Source organism: Lepidothrix coronata, unplaced genomic scaffold (genome assembly GCF_001604755.1).
Source record: "Lepidothrix coronata isolate B3197 unplaced genomic scaffold, Lepidothrix_coronata-1.0 Scaffold52, whole genome shotgun sequence".
Taxonomy (NCBI): Eukaryota; Metazoa; Chordata; class Aves; order Passeriformes; family Pipridae; genus Lepidothrix; species Lepidothrix coronata.
The window spans coordinates 1577474-1594858 of NW_016690232.1; the positions used below are offsets into that span (position 1 = coordinate 1577474).

The 17385-nt window shown below is 41.0% G+C and overlaps 1 protein-coding gene across 1 annotated transcript in view; it reads right to left on the reverse strand.

Annotated features, from left to right (window-relative positions):
- The window catches only part of CUNH14orf80 (chromosome unknown C14orf80 homolog), a 71572-nt gene that overhangs the window by 29463 nt on the left and 24724 nt on the right, over positions 1–17385 (reverse strand). The window contains exon 5 of the mRNA XM_017815638.1: positions 15346–15444. Coding sequence (XP_017671127.1) covers positions 15346–15444 — 99 coding nt within the window. The remainder of the gene's footprint in view (positions 1–15345; positions 15445–17385) is intronic.

Here is a 17385-nt window from a genome sequence, read left to right on the forward strand (position 1 = left end):
TTACACAAGTCACATTATCAGAAGAAAACCATTACTGGGATTAAGGATTTAGAGACATAACCAAGCATCAGATGAAACAAACAAATCCAACACAGCTTCACCTCCACCAGTACAAAACTCCCTTACCGAAAAAACCACTTAAACCTTGACAAGTAAGAGCCTCTCGGCAGGCAGGCTGTTAGGTGGATTACATTCAGTTTAAAATGTCACACACTGCCCAAATTGCTTTTCAGCAGGGCAAAGTTTTGAGATTGCCTTCACTAAAAAAAAACCCAGAGAAGACCTCAGTATCACAAACATCATCTCAGGCTGGGACAGAAAAACAACACTGTAGGTGGACACACTCTAGTGCTCCAAGTTTCAGTTCCACACTGTGATTTTTCCAGAAGCAAAGCTGGTTTAAGACATTGCCATATATCCCTTGAAGGCTAAAGCAAAAATAAATAGGTCTGAAAACTAGAAAGTCACGCTGGAGTAGTGTGAAATACTAGCAGCTAAAGAGCAAAAACCAACAGAACAATAAGCAGCCTCTAGCCACAAGGCAAATAAGGATCTACTTAAGTCATCTCTCTCTGCCTGTGAAAGCTGAGGGCTGAGACAGAGCTGGAAAAGCACCACAGCCCAACTATCATGAGGCAGGTGAATCTGAAAGGCACCTGGAAGACAGAAGTGGATGAGAACTTCTCCCAGCACCAGCTATGGACCCCATAGGGACCTTGACCGACACCCTAGCAGGGAGTGGGAAAAGCCCTCTGTGGTTCCAGAAGCAGGTATTTCTATGTGTGCTGAGCATCACCTTTTTTGGAATTGCAACGGTATTTTTTTTTGTGGTGCAAGACTGTAAGGGAAAGCAGGATTTGGATCTTTAGCAATACATAAAATACAAAACACAGGAGCTTTGGGTGGAGGAGTGTAATTCCAGATGCCAGGACATGTGCAAAAAAACTCCAACACCTAAACCGAAGTATGTGACTTTTGCACTCACCAACACCAGTTTTATATCACCGCAGCTCAAACTTCAACTGAGCCATCTCAGTCTTTCATTGCTGAGAGCAGGAAATCAAACCACTAATTAAAGACTTAAGTGACAAAGATCATCATTATAAAACATAATTGCTATTTGTGGAGGGATTCAGAAAACAGCTGTTTAAAATGCAACTGAAAGAAAATGGAGTTTAAAACAAACAAAACGAGGCATTTGGCAGATAAAAGTTGTACTACAGCTTTCACAGTGGCAGGCAATGAACTGGGCTGTACCAACGACATTCATTTGCAAAGGAACAGGTCAATGAACGGCTTGGCATTTTCCCTGTTGAAATGGAACATTAAAACAGGGAAAAAATATTATGAAAAAGAAGACTAAAGTGCAAGTTTTTACTTCAACAGCCAAGATCAAGATATAGGAAAATGGAAAATGTACACATTTTCTCCCCTTAAGGTACAACTGATTTTGGGTGCCTAACCTGGCATTCCTGAAGAGCCACATTTTCAGGTAGTATGAAGTACCTTTAGCTCAGTTAAAGCACAGCCAGTAAATACCAAAAATCACAATTTACTTTAGAGAAATCTCAGCCAAAAGATTTCAAAGAAAAGCATCAAATTGTATCACAGTACTGCCTGACAGCTGTTATTATTCTACTGCCAACCAGAACCTCTATGTAGCAGATGTCAAAAAGACCATTATTCTTCTGCTTTTATTCAGACTGTTCCTCTACACAGAACAAAGCATTATCCATACTTATTTTTTCCTTCCCCCTCCATATACTTGCACATTTCCCTATATTTTTAGCAGACCAGAGAAACACACATAGAAATCAACAAGAACAAGCAATTTCTAATTTGCTTCTTAAACTGTTCTGAATTCAGCACTGATGCTACACTCCCAAACAGTTCCAATATCCTGGATTCTGTGTGTTTCCACATGGGATGTTATTACACCAAGAAGTGCCAGTTATAGGAGAAGCATTTCCATATGTACATGTGCCGTATGTTTTCTGTGCATGTGTTCCATGTCTGCCCTGAGACCAAGTACCTCACAGCTCTCTCATATAGAAATGTTAAATAAAATTTAGATCTCACCCAAAGACAGAAAAAGAAACAAAGAAGAATGGCTTCTACCCTGGGAGATCCAACAGCACACAGAATTATCACAGATGTTCATGTTACTTAATTAATTTAGAAATTTATTCAATATGTGGATTAGTCTAAGCTTGCCAACTTGATATGAATAGTGTCTCCCAGCCTAGCTCTCCTTTGACAAGCCATCATAGACTGTCGTGTATGCAGGTATATTCACACATTTCAAAATATGCACTAATGACTAAAGAAAGTACTAATTTAAAATGTGCTACAGTGTCTCATGTCAATTCATTTCTCTTGCTAGTCTCTTTCACAGTCCTTTAAATTAAACAACAAACATTTAAAAAGAACCACAAATCCAAAACCTCTTGCAAAGCATGAGTAACAGCTGATTTTATAACTCTATTTCCTTGGCTATTTAAAAAATAGAAAATACCTGCCAGTTAACATTATGGGCCAATTGCACACAAAGTTTAATTTTACAAGGCTATAAAAAAAGCTCCTCCCAATCTGAGCTGCATTCTTGCCTCCAGAAAAAGGGTTCAGTTCGGTTTAGCTTTCCAGTTGTGGCCAAACAGTTCAGTTGTGGCCAAAGCCATTGCAATGTGTGAATTTAACTGTAGTCTCCTTTAACCAGCACGAGGCTGGAGAATGCAGTGGTCTTGTCTTTCTTGACTTTCTGGATGGGTTAAGTCATGCAAAGGTGGATGGAGGACAACATGAGGCCTCAGTGAGGGATCACAAGGTCATCATAGCTCTGGGGCACTTCAGGATCAGACTTGATCCACAGCTGTATTTTGGCACAAGAGAAGAATGACAAGCCTGAGGTCCCTTTTCTGTTAGAAGCTGATAACTGATTTCTCTTTTGGATGAAAACAACAGTACAGACTCCACAAGCAAAGATGCTCTGCACTCTCTAGTGGTTACTGTGACCTTCAAGGCACAATTCAAGAGATGAGTTATGAGTTTGAAAGCTCCTTACCTAAACGTTTTTTCCTGATATTTAATTTGTTCCTTCAGGGTCCAATACTCCAGTTTTAAAATCAACTTGGCTGGACCACTGAGACCACTTCAGACTCCATTAGCTAAAGACTGTCAGCAACTGAGCCACTCTCACTTCAAAGTCTCCTACCACAAAAAGTTCAGAGGCGGCATGACCAGGGTATTTTGATACAAGACACACCTCTCACACCTCAGCAGCCTCAGCTGATAAGTGGGAATTTCATTCAGCTTACAGACACCAGATATGATGCTGGCACAAGCTTTTCTGTAGCACTGTATGGAACCTCAGTCTGCCTGGCCTCCCTGTGCTGGCCCAAAGCATCACCCAAGCCAGGGCAGCTTGCTCCCACCACTGGGTTTGCTGGCACTTCCACAAAAAAAAAATTAAAAATCTAATGCCAACTGATGACAAAGCACCTCAGCCTTGTCTCTCCAGTTTATTAATTCCAGCTGCATTGTCTCACATGGAATTATATTATAGTATGTCACTGTCATTGCCACTGTCACAGCATTCAAATTATGTTAAGTACAGCATAAAACAAGCAAAAGCACAAAAGCAGCAGTGAAGTTCAGTATCATTCTATCAGTTCTGCCACTGGCAATCACACCCAAGTGTTTGTATCAGTGCAGTATGTATCTATCGTGCCTCAGAGATACCCTTCTTTCTTATGGTGTAGGAGACTAAGATATTGCTGCTACGTAGTCCAAGAATTTATGGAGTCTGTGATAAACCACTGCATCATTTTTCAAGGTCCAAGAACTCTATAAGCTTGGTCAGTAAAATGTACTAAGTAATAACTCATCACCAAAAAAATGGTGACGGCAACTACAGAACTGCAGCTCTATTAAATCCTTTTTTTTTTTTGTATGGATAAGTTTAGCTGAAAGCAATATTAGTGACAAATTGCAGCCTGGGGAAATTTTTAGATCAAGGTAATAATGCTATGAGGTAGAATGATTTGCTTTAGCATTGCTATATAATGCTTCCAGTTCTTCCAACTGGACACTAATTGCAGCCAGAGGCCACCTTGCTTAAAAAATATCTAAAGAAATATTTTAGCACTAAATATGTCTGGAGTAATAAAAAAAAAATAAAGCACCCTTCCTTCAGAAGAGGCACTGGGAAAATGAAATTGGGCAGCAAGTTCAACAACTAAATGATTCATGGCTGGTGACAAGCTAGTGCCTGTCAGTGAAGAAGCTGGTCTCATGCTAAGGGTCTCACTGCCAGCTGCTGAGCTGAACCATGCAGGTGGGAAGGGACCTCTGGAGGTCTCTAATCCAATCCTCTGCAGAGAGCAAGGTGCTCAGGGCTCTGCCCAGCAAGTCCTGAACATCAACAATGCAGATTTCACCCCTTCTCCAGGATCTGGTTCCAGAGTTTGAATACCTTCACGGTAATTTTTTCCTCTTCTATCTGGCCAGAATTTCTCGTGTTCCAACTTGTGTCTGTTGCTCCTTCTCCTGTCCAAGTGCATCTCTGAGAAGGGCCTGGCCCATGCTCCATCTCTGACCACCTCAGTGGCCTTCCTGGATTTGTTCCTGTGTGCCACCATCCTTGTCCTGGGGACACTTGGCAATCAGGTTCACGAGCACTGGGGAAGAGGGACAGGATCTCTCCATTTCCCCTGTGTGGGGTGTTTTTCAAAGCTGCTTATTAAGCAGATAGCTCCCAGCAAGGGGTTTATTCCACCCCAGATGGAATGGCTGGTGTCTTTGCACTAGCCTTAGATCAGCTTCTCGAGGCTCCTCTCATTCATTTCTCCATTCATTTCTCCATTCATCTTGGACCCCCTGAGCGAATATTCACTGCTATGCCCAATCTGGTTTTGCCAGCACACTTGCTGGCGGTGTGCTCCATCCATCATTCAAACCATGAATAAGATGTTAAACAGTACTGGACCAAAAGCTGATCCCAGAGGGACACCACTAACAATCAGGCACCAATTTGAGCTCAGTATCCCATAGTTTTCCACTCATGCTCCCGCTCACTAATCCAGCCCATCTCTAACGAAGCTGGCTAAAAGGATATAAGGATTTTCCTTTAGTGACACATAAACACCGGCCATTCTCTGTCCTTACCTGCTTTTCAAAGTTCTTTACCTGTCTCTGCCTCCTTCTGGGATGGGATACTCCACACTGCTTTGAAAGAGAACCAGCAGCATGATCCGAGGGGACTGCAGAGCTGGGGAGTGCCCGTCCCAGAGCAGTCAGAACTGAACCAGCTGGTAACAGCTGGCATCAGAGGAACAGAAACCATCTGATGCCACAGACAGTTGTGGGGAAGGAGAATTGTTTTGATCATATTCATCTTTTGAAATTCAAAGCAGTTTAGCTCCTGCAGAGGCTTCTTTCTTTCTTTCTACAGCATGAGGGAGAGTCACTCCATACATTTCTGACCTCTTGAACCTCCCTAAATTAACTCTCCCATGGGCATCTTTTCTCCTGTCATCAAGCCTAAACTTCCACCCCGACTAGCATCTGTTTCTTAGCTCTGGATAATGCTTGCTTGTCTTTCAGACAGGATCTGGAAGCCAAGCCCCACTGTTTCCAGAAGGATATTAAAACCTCCAGCACCACCCCTACAGGAATGACCAGGGAAGTTAGGAAAGGAATTCCTCACCCAAGACAACTGGTCCACTGCCTGCCCCAAGAGGAGACCACGCAAAGCATTCAAAGGCAAGTCATTTGTATTTTAACTTTTTTTCAAAGTTTTTCCTTCTAAAATTGACTTGAATCTGCCTTAGAAACTCCAGTATACATTACCCTGCACTTGGACTGCTCTTGCTTCTACAGCACACAGCTGATCAGAGCCTTTCACTTTCTTAACAAGGATCAGGAACTCAGCTACAAATAGACACTGTCTAAAAGCAGCTTTGAAGCCATTGACCTCTGTAATTCTTCCTAATTTTACACAGATGACAAGGGTTGAATCTTGTTCTGCCTCATTTTTGCAAATGAGTACCTGGATCCACTGTCTCCAACACGTTTTCATAACTACTACAGCAAACCATGTTTTATGTGACAAATGTCAGCAAATGAACTGAAAACCAATTGCCTACAGTATTTCAGAAGGAAAATGACATGGCAGCCTACCTGTTCCTTCTGTGGAGTGACTCATTAAAAAAGGCAAGAATAACATTCTTTGTTCCTGCCACGCAGCACGGGGTGGGCAGCACATGCTGTCACTGACAGCCTCTTTGCTTTCTTAGCACTTATTCTTGCCTTGCAATGACATGTGGGAAAGAAAAATTATATCTGAATCGCCCGGAGCTTTTTGATTTCCATTTTAAATTGTTTTCTCAGTAGCCCCTCTCGTCCTCTACGGGAAATGCATAACAACCACCAAATCACTTCATTTGTAAGACAGCATGCACTGTCAGCTCCAGTCAGTGTAAGGAGGGGTTCCCATGTACACAGCCAAGAGAAACAAAATACAACAGCTTTTCCCAATAACCTTCAAGGTACCAAGCTTCAAACCAAACCAAGAGAGCCCTCTCCCAGAAAAACAATAAGTAATGAGTATTCTGGATTTTAAAGGTAATCTAGGCAGTGCCACTAAGAGAACCAAAACACTTTTATTGTGTTGAACATTCCCAGGAAAATGTGTGTTTCCTGGCACAGCTCATCCTCCCTGGAGGGTCTGAAACTCTACCCATCCCAGGGCAGCAATTTCACTGGGCACAGAACAAGAGCAGCCACTCTACTCCTGATGTTACACCACCAAAACACCAAATTAGAGATATCTACAGAGAAAGAATATGCCTTTTAACCAGCATAACTCATGGAGGTTTAAAGCTAGTCCTTGCTCCATCATTCAGATTACAGATACCAGGGCACCAACAGGAAAGCAGTTGTCCAGGACAGGGCAGGAGTCTCTAACACGGTCAGAAAGTCAGCTCAGACCAGCCAAGGATCACCAACACACTCCTGACCCTGCTCATTGCAAACAGGACAGAGGCTACATTTCATTTTAGCCTGCAGGTGACCTTCATATTAAACCCATCCTTACAACCTCCACTTCTCATTTGAACCACCACCATCAAAGATCGAATGCTCTGAATCATTCAGCTCCCTCAAGCTTTCTTGTGTGAGCCTCCAGGCCTCCTGCATTTAGGTGCTGGAGCCCCATCTATAATGCAACACGTTATTAGATCTGCTTTCCCCTGCAATATTAATGTCAGTGCCCATGCTATTTCTCACCAACCTGACTATCATGCATGTAAAATGTCTAAAGTAACTGTGGCTGGAAGAACAACACAAAGCATTAAGTCACTTAACAAGGGGGAAAAAAGCATTGCCTTTGACTGGCAGGGTTGTTCAGAGCACATGGCAGTAAGCATGTTTTACACCTCTAATGCACAACCCAGCAGGAAAAATGCTAAAGTTGGAAACTGAAGCATTCAAACTTAAAAAGTGCCAGAATTCAAGCTGCCTAAACAACACTAATTTGTCCATCCCATGTGTATAAGGTCTAGAATTATGCAACCGAAATATTTCCCTTCATAATCTGTCTCACCAAGGGCACAGATTGGCTGATGAAAAGGAATTGGCTGATTCCTTTTCCTTTTAAACGGCATATTATTGTTTGTTCTTCACAGGGAAGCCACAGAATTATCTGTCACACATCATTCAAATCCCATTCTGAAGGCAGAATTTTTATCTTTCAGATAAACAAGTTATCTTTCCTAATGACCCATGTGAGATGAGATGATAGCATTAATGTCATTTTGCAACTGGAAAATGAAAACAAGGAGATGTAAGTAAAACGCTTCCATTCCTTTTTTTGATGCCTCAACTGAGACTTCCAAGACACGATTTTCAGGAAATTTAAAAATTACTATAAGGCACTCCATGGATATGTCTATCCAGCACAACTCCACAACTCGCAGATGCTTTAGGCAGTTTTCCTACCATGGTAAGTCTAGTTTAAGTAACTTAACCTAGGGAATTTGAGAATCCTACGACACAGAAGCATAGCAGCTCTCTAGGACAAAGCCCTGCTGCCTCAGTTATTCTGGCTTCCTTCCTCTTCCAGTGATTCTCCCACTCTCACTCCTATTTCTTCACTTTTATCAACCACTTTCTTCACCACAGCTCTGACTCACAAATAAGGCACTCTGCTCTCTGAATGATACAATGGTTCCTAATAAACATATCTTGTTTATTAGGATATAATATAGGATATAATACATTAGGATATAGTGCAACGCTGTGCTCCTATTTAGATTATTGATAACTTTGATGTTTTTAGAAAGATACTTTTCAAAATTCCTCCTGCAGCATCAGGAACTAGTCCACTTGGATCATCATTGGAGGGGGATGACATTTTCCTGGAAGCAGGCAATTCCTCAGAATCCCACAAGGAGCAAGACAGTGATTCAAGTCTTTAGACAGACTCATCTTCCTCATTCACAGTTCCCTGTCCTAATTTTCCTCTCCGCTCTTGACCTTCCTGTCCACATTCAGTCCCTCATGCTCTTTTCACCCAGACAATCTGAATTCTTTCATATCAGAGTTACCTTGCCTCCCCAATGCCCTTATGCAGGCCTCTAGTCCATGGGTCCCTCCCAGCTCCTGACTTCACTAAACAAGAGCCAGAGCAAAAAGGTTCCTTACTGTCCATCCTATCCCTTTCCTCTGCCTGTTCAGAGTCCTACTTCAGCTCCCAGTCTGCAGCTCCTAACACAGTCCATGTTCCCTGTGTTCTTTAATCAATTATGTTAGAATGGTTTAGTAAAAGTAAGTTAAAAACAGGAGAGGAAAACCTGAATACTTTAAAAGGGCAAAGCATTTTCTACTTTTATTCAAAGTGCTGTGGTGAGCATAATTATGCAAATTCAAAAAACTTGTCATAGTTGACCTTTTCAAAACACGTGTGTCCATGGGCCTAACATACAATTCATTGGTGAACCCTGAAATTTATTAAAGGTCAGCAGTACTAGAACTGCATCTCATTTCATCTTTAAAAAACTTATTTAACATGCAGCCATCAGCAATCTTCAATGAAAAACAAACTTGCTTCAAAACAGGTAAAAATTGAGATCCATTGGGCTAGAAAAACCTGTACCTTTAAAAAGTTCTGTAAAAGGAAAAGAAATTGTTCTTGCTACATAAACTATCAGCTTACTTAGTGTTCTGAAAATTCAACAAGGCCAAAATCCAAAGATTTTGGATTTTGAAACCCTAGAAGCATATCTGGTAAATGATGAGGAGTCATTACTAATTCAAACTAAGTTAATTCTGGTAGTGTGTAGAGTAAGTCTAAAATCTCACAGTGTTTAAATTCTTCAGAGCTTGGCTGTTTCTTCTGCGCTATTGCTCCAAGAACTGTCGCAGACCTTTGTGCTCCTTTGGGGGGGATTGTTCTCCACCTTTACAATCTCATTCGCAGCAACACAGTCTCTCCTCACCTTGAGAACCAGTTCACACTGCAATCTTTCTGTGAAGAGCTCACACAGACCCCAGCATAACACCGAGTAAAATGAATCCATGAAGATTTCTGTGGCATCGGGACTGGCCAAGGAGGGATTTTGTACAGAAAATGCACAAAAGTTAAACCAAAACAAGAAAATCCCATGTTTTCACAAACATTCACAAGCCTCAATGCGGTTCCTCTTATGCTGTATTATTTTTTTATGCAGCATCATCTTGAAAAAAATTCAAGTTTTTTTTTTCTTTCAAAAAACCCTGAAACACGATGACAAATAGGCAAAGCTGCCCTTAATTAGAACAGTAGTTACAACACAAAATACTGATCCCTGTTCCTTGATGAAAATGACAGAACTATGGCTTTTACTAAGGGAATGAAGAAATACACATACAAAAAGCTAAGGGCCAGATCAAACAGAATTAGCTGCCAGAGCATCACAGAAGATTTTGAATCTATGATAATTTATAGCAAGGAAGGCAGTTTGTCCTTGAAGCTCAAGGACATTTTTTCATTAAAGAACAAATATTTTTTCTGGAATTTACATGCAGTACAAGCCTTCACTTTCTGAATTAACCTTCCACACAGCAGCATCACTGTCTATAGGATGAATGTAATTTTTTTTCCACGGGTATCTACACTCTGAGAAATATGTTCTTCAGCTGCTTCTTGTACAAGAGATGGAAGGACATCATAAAATATCAGATGGCTCCCTAACAGGCTCTTTGAGATTCAAATAAGGTTACATTATTCACCCCACCATATAAGACCACAACAGGGTTGATTACAGAAATACTACTACAGGTCTGTGTCAAATCAATAATGTGACACAGTGTCAAGCTTATCAGAGAGTTTTAACTGTTTATTTTCATTTAGCACCTGCCTGCAGCGTGTGTCACCACCAGGAACATTCCATGAGGTCCCAAACCATCAGCACAAGGACACCAAATATAGCCTGGGACACAGCAGCTGGAACTATCCTGCCATAGTTACTCCAATTTCATCCAAGAGGGTCAGCAACTTAGGATCCATTTCTGGAGGTAATGGAATACCACAGTAATTATTCAGTAGCCAACCAAATAACTTATATTAGCTAACAGACCTCCCTTTTGCACCTCTACCCTCACACACATGCCAGGAGGTGGTGCTGTCCCTCAGATGCTCTGAATACACTCGTTGCTCTCTTTCTGTGTAACATATTTATGCAGATAAAAGACTTCACTAGATCAGGGGGACTTTATGCAAGTGCACAAGCCCACGTGTGCGTGCACATGACAACAGCTGAAGATTCAAATTTCATGCAAAGTAACTAGTAAATGCACAGTCAACAATTTTAAAAATTCCAACTTTATCAGTTCCTAATGATCCCAATTTGAATGCACTTGTTCTGAAAGGCACAGAAACTCTTTAGTGCTTTGCATGAATTCAAATCATTGGCTGTAACTCACAGAGAATAAACCCGTTGTGTCACCCATCTGTAACAGCCATCTGGGACAGATGTTTTAAATGGAAACTGCCACGAGATTTAGGGTTCACAATCAACTGATCATACATCTTGATCATTTACCCCCTGAATGACCCAATAAGAAATTATGGATCCCACCTGACTGAAGGAAGCAATACAGATACTTTACATTGGCTTCCTTCCCTGATACATCAACAGCCCAGAAAGAGGATCAGTGCTATGCCTGCATCATCCTATCCCATCCTACCCAACCCCTGCTCCTTGGAGAGCTAAAGCTCACCTGAATTTTTTATGGGCATGGAATTGATGATTCATTATGTATGCAAAGTCAGGCAGACTACTTGTTTGCTCCTATTTACTTGCTACCAAGGACCTTAGTTTCTTAAGCCAAATAAATCACCCTTAAAACATGTTAACAATCAACAAGCATAAATATTTTTCATATATTTCTGAAACAAAATTATTAGCTATTCACATCCAAGTTCTGTCAACTCTATTGCATGTCCATCTGGCAGACAGTTGCATTATTTATTTGCTGTCACACTTAATAAATTGATTTACTGGCATTTAAAGATGTCATCTTTACTCATTACAATTTCAGTGATCACTTCAGCACTGCCAGCATTGTACCAATGACCCGAGTTTCAACATTTAATCTCTACTTAGATTGAATTCCACATATAAAGCAGTATATGAAGAGACAGAAGACACTGAAAGACTATGCTGTTGTCATTCAAAGTTCATTGATCTCTATATGGTAACAATTTGATGAGAAAGTTAATTTAGGGACTCAGCTGCAACATACATTTTTCAAGCTCAAGGTAAACTTCAGAACTGGTGAGATTGCAATGAAGAATTAAGGTAAATAGGCTTGACAGACAAGAATGGGACTATATCAGGCTCACAAAAATTAAAAGCTACCCAAGTGGTCACACATCACAGCCACTGTCCTTACAGCCACAGGAGGAATGAGACCACATCCTCAGAGACAATTCTTACTGCCCAGCAAAGTTTGGGGCACATGCTGCTTACCCTCAGCCACATCTTCTTCATGCTCTTCCAAGTACACTTCCAAATTATTTTAGCTGCAGTGCCAGAGACCAGAACTCCATTTCTGACCCGAGATATTTCAGGTTGGCAAATACCAGCAGCACCCCAACTGTACCCCAGTTTATTAAGGGAATCATTTAAAAAACGGATCAGCTTGGAAAATGCATCAAAACACAAGACATTTAAGATGCTTTGGACTATCTTCTAGGACACTCTAAGTGACACGTGCAAGAGATTTTCAAGAAAAAACACAATGACCACCCAAGCTCCCTGTACGTGCCCCCAGTTTGTTCGCTCCAACACAGCCTGGCAAGCAAACAGCTCCACAACCATCACCACTGACTGAGGGGCTTCTGCTGAGAAGGTGACCACCAGTGTATTTCTGCAACACTCTTCAAGCCAGGGGGGCTCAAAAACACACAACAGCATCTTAGGAAGGAAAGGACCTATGTGCAGAGGTCAAGAGCTAACATGAGCATGCACATGCACTTCAACTGGAAACTGAACTCCAGCTGAAATAACACCACCTCCCCTACACTGACACCCCTGGGCAGCGACCTGCAACTCCCAGCCACACACACACACATATATAACCACAGCCAAGCCAAATGACAGGAAAAGTTGGAATTTTGATCATGCCCCACTGGAGAAAAACATAATTAAAACCATTAGGTTTGGAAAACTTCCAGCTCCATGAATCTGACAAAGACATTTATGATGATAGAAGAATAATAATGTCCAGTAAAATCCCTGTACGTAAAAGCACTAAAAGAGTTTTATAGTCAGAAATCCAAGGGAAGAACATTTTATAGAAATTAATGTGCAACTCCTATAGAAAAGGAACAGCATGACTCTTCCATTTCATAAACTGAAGCTTAACTTCACAGCTCTCTATATCCTATGACACTTCTGTCAGACTAAACATCTCTTGTTTTGCTGCAAGAGCAACGTGTTCCATAGGATATTTTTGAGGAAAATTAACTCGAGGCTTCAATAAAAAGAGAGCAAAGTCCTTTCTGTGATAACTAATTTCTGACGCTTCGATCCACTTTGCATTACTATGCTTTAGAGGATGCCTAAGATGAGAAGGAATTCATAACACCATCCACCAAGAGAGGTGCATTACAGTAAGGCATATTGACATGCTTGCTCTTTTTATCGATCCATGCAGCAGGTTCTTGCTTGAAGTAACATAAAGAGAAATATCACATTACTTGAAAAGAAAAAAAACTATTTCACAGTTTTTGGAAAAAGCATTTGGCAGAGTGCTACCATCTGCACCAATATTTGAAAACCAAGCTACTCAAATACACATAATGTACTTAATCTTAACAAGATATTTGAAAATTAGAGGCTTTTTATTACATTTTCCAAAGCAGCATCACTTTGCATATTGAATATTAGATCCATCTGGAAAAGTGACACTTGAAACAATGATGCCTTTTCAAGTCCATACCACCTTGTTATATCAGGCTATTCATACATACCGAACATATGACTTCTGGAAGCTGCTTTTGGGAAATAAGGGTAAGGGGAGACAAAAACTACAAAGATTGCTCATATGGTGACCATAAAAATGATGAGGCTCTCGAAAACATGTATACTGAAGTGTTGTGATCATTTCCTGCAATTTCGCCTGTTTATTTTAGAATCAGGCACATGAGAGCAGCTTAGAGGACACCTCCCTTCTTGAATGCTTTTGAGAGCTTCAAGAGGTTAAGAATTTCACAGCTGATTAGACTGACAAACAATTCCAATTTTGGATCAGTCCAAGCAGTAAGCGACATAAGAAAAGAATTTCCAACACACACGCACTGGAGCTGGAACCTGTTTGGGATTGCACCTGTCAGAGCCCACAAACTGGAGAGAGACACTGTGGCCACTCATAGTTTATTTAAAGAAAACTTCTTCTGCCACCCTGCCTCTGTGCCTCTCAGTCATCACCCCGCTTTTGTTTCACGTATTTGCTGTTTAAGCCTAGGAAAAGTGGACTGAAGGCTCTACTCATTTTAATTAAGCAACATAGCTGCCAACTAAACCTACTTGACTACAGCACTCACCTAACCCCAATGCTTACAGTACAGAAGGATTCTTTCCATTTTATCCCGAGCCCCACCATGAACAGTGCACCTGGAGCAGACATCCAGGAAAGGGGGCAGAGTGCAAGAAAAAACTCCTGGAATGATTAATTAACAGAGTAGTCAAAACCAGTTAGGCTTTGTAGGAGCATTGTTACGCTTTACTGTCACAGGTCAGTGCCATAATCAAGGTAAGGCTTTGGGAAAAAGGTAGTTGCAAAGTCCTTCTATGCAGCCAGTAAGTTTCTAATAGCAGCCTGTCACACCTTACAGACTTTTGTAAGATCTGGAAGACTACAAAGTATAGACTTCAGAGCAATGTGCTGCTGTGTGTTCCAAGCTGCTGAGCAAACCGCAGGAGAGGGACTGCAAAGCAGAAGCGAAAAAGAGACCTCAAGTTGACTTAGAGCCATTTGCTCTAGAAAAACAATAATTTTCCTGGAAAATGTTCTAAACAGATGAATTTTATCAAGAGGCTGGATGTGAGCTGTTCATCCAAGAAATGCTCAGTAATGAAAGACTAACATGCACTTTACTTTAGGGGGTTTGAACATAACACTATCCTCCCACCTTCAAATCAACTGCTCTGAACTTCTTTGTGCACAATATTTACAATGCCCACTTTTGTTCTTATGCTAGCAGCAGAAAGAATACCTTCTTTGAGCAAACAGACCTGGACAGACTGCAGAAATTTGCCAAATATTGATTTTGTTAGGGATGAGCTTAAAATTTCCACCTTGCTTCAGCTTCACACAGAATGAACTTTTACAAACTGATTTTTAAAACAAATGTATTATACTGTATTAAAAGAAGTGAATTATACTACTTCAAACAATAAACTGAAACATCTATTATAATTGAGAACAGTAGAAATCTACACTTAAGGGTAAAACAGTACACTAGAAAAATGATGTCCTAAGAGGTTCTCTCTGAATACATTAAGGAAACACTTTACTCTAAGGATGACTGAGCATGGAGCAGGTCACTCAGGGAAGCTATGGAGTCTCCAGCCTTGGAGATATTAAAAAGCCATCTGGACGTGGCCTAATACCTTTGAGTTTATGTTCTATCAAACCAGATTCGGTGAATACAAGTTATAACTGAGGAAACTGACAATTCAATATGTAAGCCCGTATTTCTGTTGGAAACCAAGTTAAAAAAATGTTACAGGGAGTGCAGTCTTCTCCTGAACAACATCTGTGTAAAGCATACCAAGCATCCAAGAATTACAGAAGCATTACCTGCTTGTAGTTCTCCGGTTGTCTAACAAGATCTGCTTCTGTGACAGAAAAATGTCCAAGGACCTGGTCCACATGGGAGCCACTAGTGAATAAATGGATCTGAAACAGATTGATTTAAAAGATATTTGTCAGTGCGAGGACCAGACCATTTGCAAGATCATTAGCTAACATCTAACAGTTGGTATGGATTGGAACAGTGATGTGAACCAGTGGTTACAAGCCCATTCCCAATGTAACTACTACCACCAGTACAACAGACCTTTTTAAAACAGCCAGAATGGAAAGGATGAACATGCACCACAATTATCTCACAAAACAGTCCATCTGGTAGTGTTACCACATGCAGGCATTGCAATAGCTGATGCCACAGTAAAACTGAAAGATTTCTCTTTGCATCCTATCCTAAAGTCATTTTCCTTACAGTACACATGCTCTTGTGCATAGCATGAAAGGAGAAACCATTTACACAGATAGCAGGAGTCTTAACAGAGCTAAAGGATACCCTCAGAATAATTTTTTATTTCTTCCTTTAAAGTAGAAAATGCTACTTAGTTACAGTAAGTTTCTCTTTTGCTGCTACGCACTTGGCTTTTGCTTACCAAGACCTTGTCCCAGCTGCACTGGTGCTGGTATCATCAATTACTTGATGAAGAAGCTTCCTAAGTTAGTCAAGGGAACAATAAAAAGCAATTCCTCCTATTCAGAGCTGATCCCTTTGTTACTGTAATAACTGCAGCTGCCAAACAAGATAGCAGTGCACATTTGTCAGACAATCACTCATATTTCATTAATATTTCTGCCAGAAGACAGAGAATGTTTCCTGCTTTTCTTTCTTTATTCTAATACGAACTTTATCACACACTTGGGTATTGACAACTATTTTAAAGTTGACAGGCACTGGGTAATTATCAACCCTTCCATAAAACTTCAGAATATTTTAGCGTTCCTTTCCCAAAACTCACTTCTGGTGGCAACCATCTGTCACATGTGCAGAGCTATGCGAGTTTAAAAATAAAAGAGCACCTCCCCACACAGTGTTCTTCCTTTCTTCTTGCCACTCCCCTCCCTGCTGCATTCTTGTGCAACCGGCTGCCAAACCTTTGGGCCCCACTAGCAATGAATTCCAGCCCATCTTCAAATGTACGTGGCAGCAGCATCACTGGCTAAAGCCCAAAACAAATACACTGAAGATGTAACAACAGAGTAAAAAGGTGTTCCCCTGAGACCAGTCTAGATGGATGCTGGAATAATCCAGTATTTGTATTTTTGCTATCTGTTACTGATAACCACGACGTACTGAAGATAAAACAACGTTTAAAGAGGGAAACTGTACCAAGGTAAAAGCCGCAGGTGAAAAGGTGAGAGACAGAGCACGTATAGCTGTTGCTTCATGGCACCGGAATACACCAAGGTGGAGGCAGGAATCAGACTCTGATTTAACCTCACACTGACCTTGGCATGAGAGTACAGGCACAGCCTCCCACTTAGCACCACATCTGGGGAGTTTCCAGTACCAACTCCTAAACGCCCTTGAGCTTAGACAAGCTGCTCTCCCTGCAGGGTGTCTAATCCACCTAAGAGAAGATGAAAAGGGGGCCTGTTCATAGCTCACACACATTTGCATGAGAGGAAAAAATTCCACTGCATCAAAGGATGTGCTTTTGAGATCTAATGGCAGATTCGATTTAGGAAAAAAAGGAAAGATTTTCAAACCAAATAGACAAGAAATATATAAATAACCACTGTAGTAATTTACAGAGGAGCATGGTAGATTCTTCATGTCAAGACAGAGATGCATCTAACAATTGCAGTTTAGCTCACTCAAGAATTACTGACAATGAGGTAATTACCCAGCACCAGTCAGTCTCTGCCCTCTATTATTCAGAGATCAAGACTTTATCCTTGTTCCTTTACTCTTACCACATCATCAGGTATATAGATATGACCAATCCAATCCACTGCACTACATCTTATTTTATATTGTTTATCTTAGGAGAAGGCACAAGAAATCACTCCATTCAAAGGTAGTGGCTCTCAGTG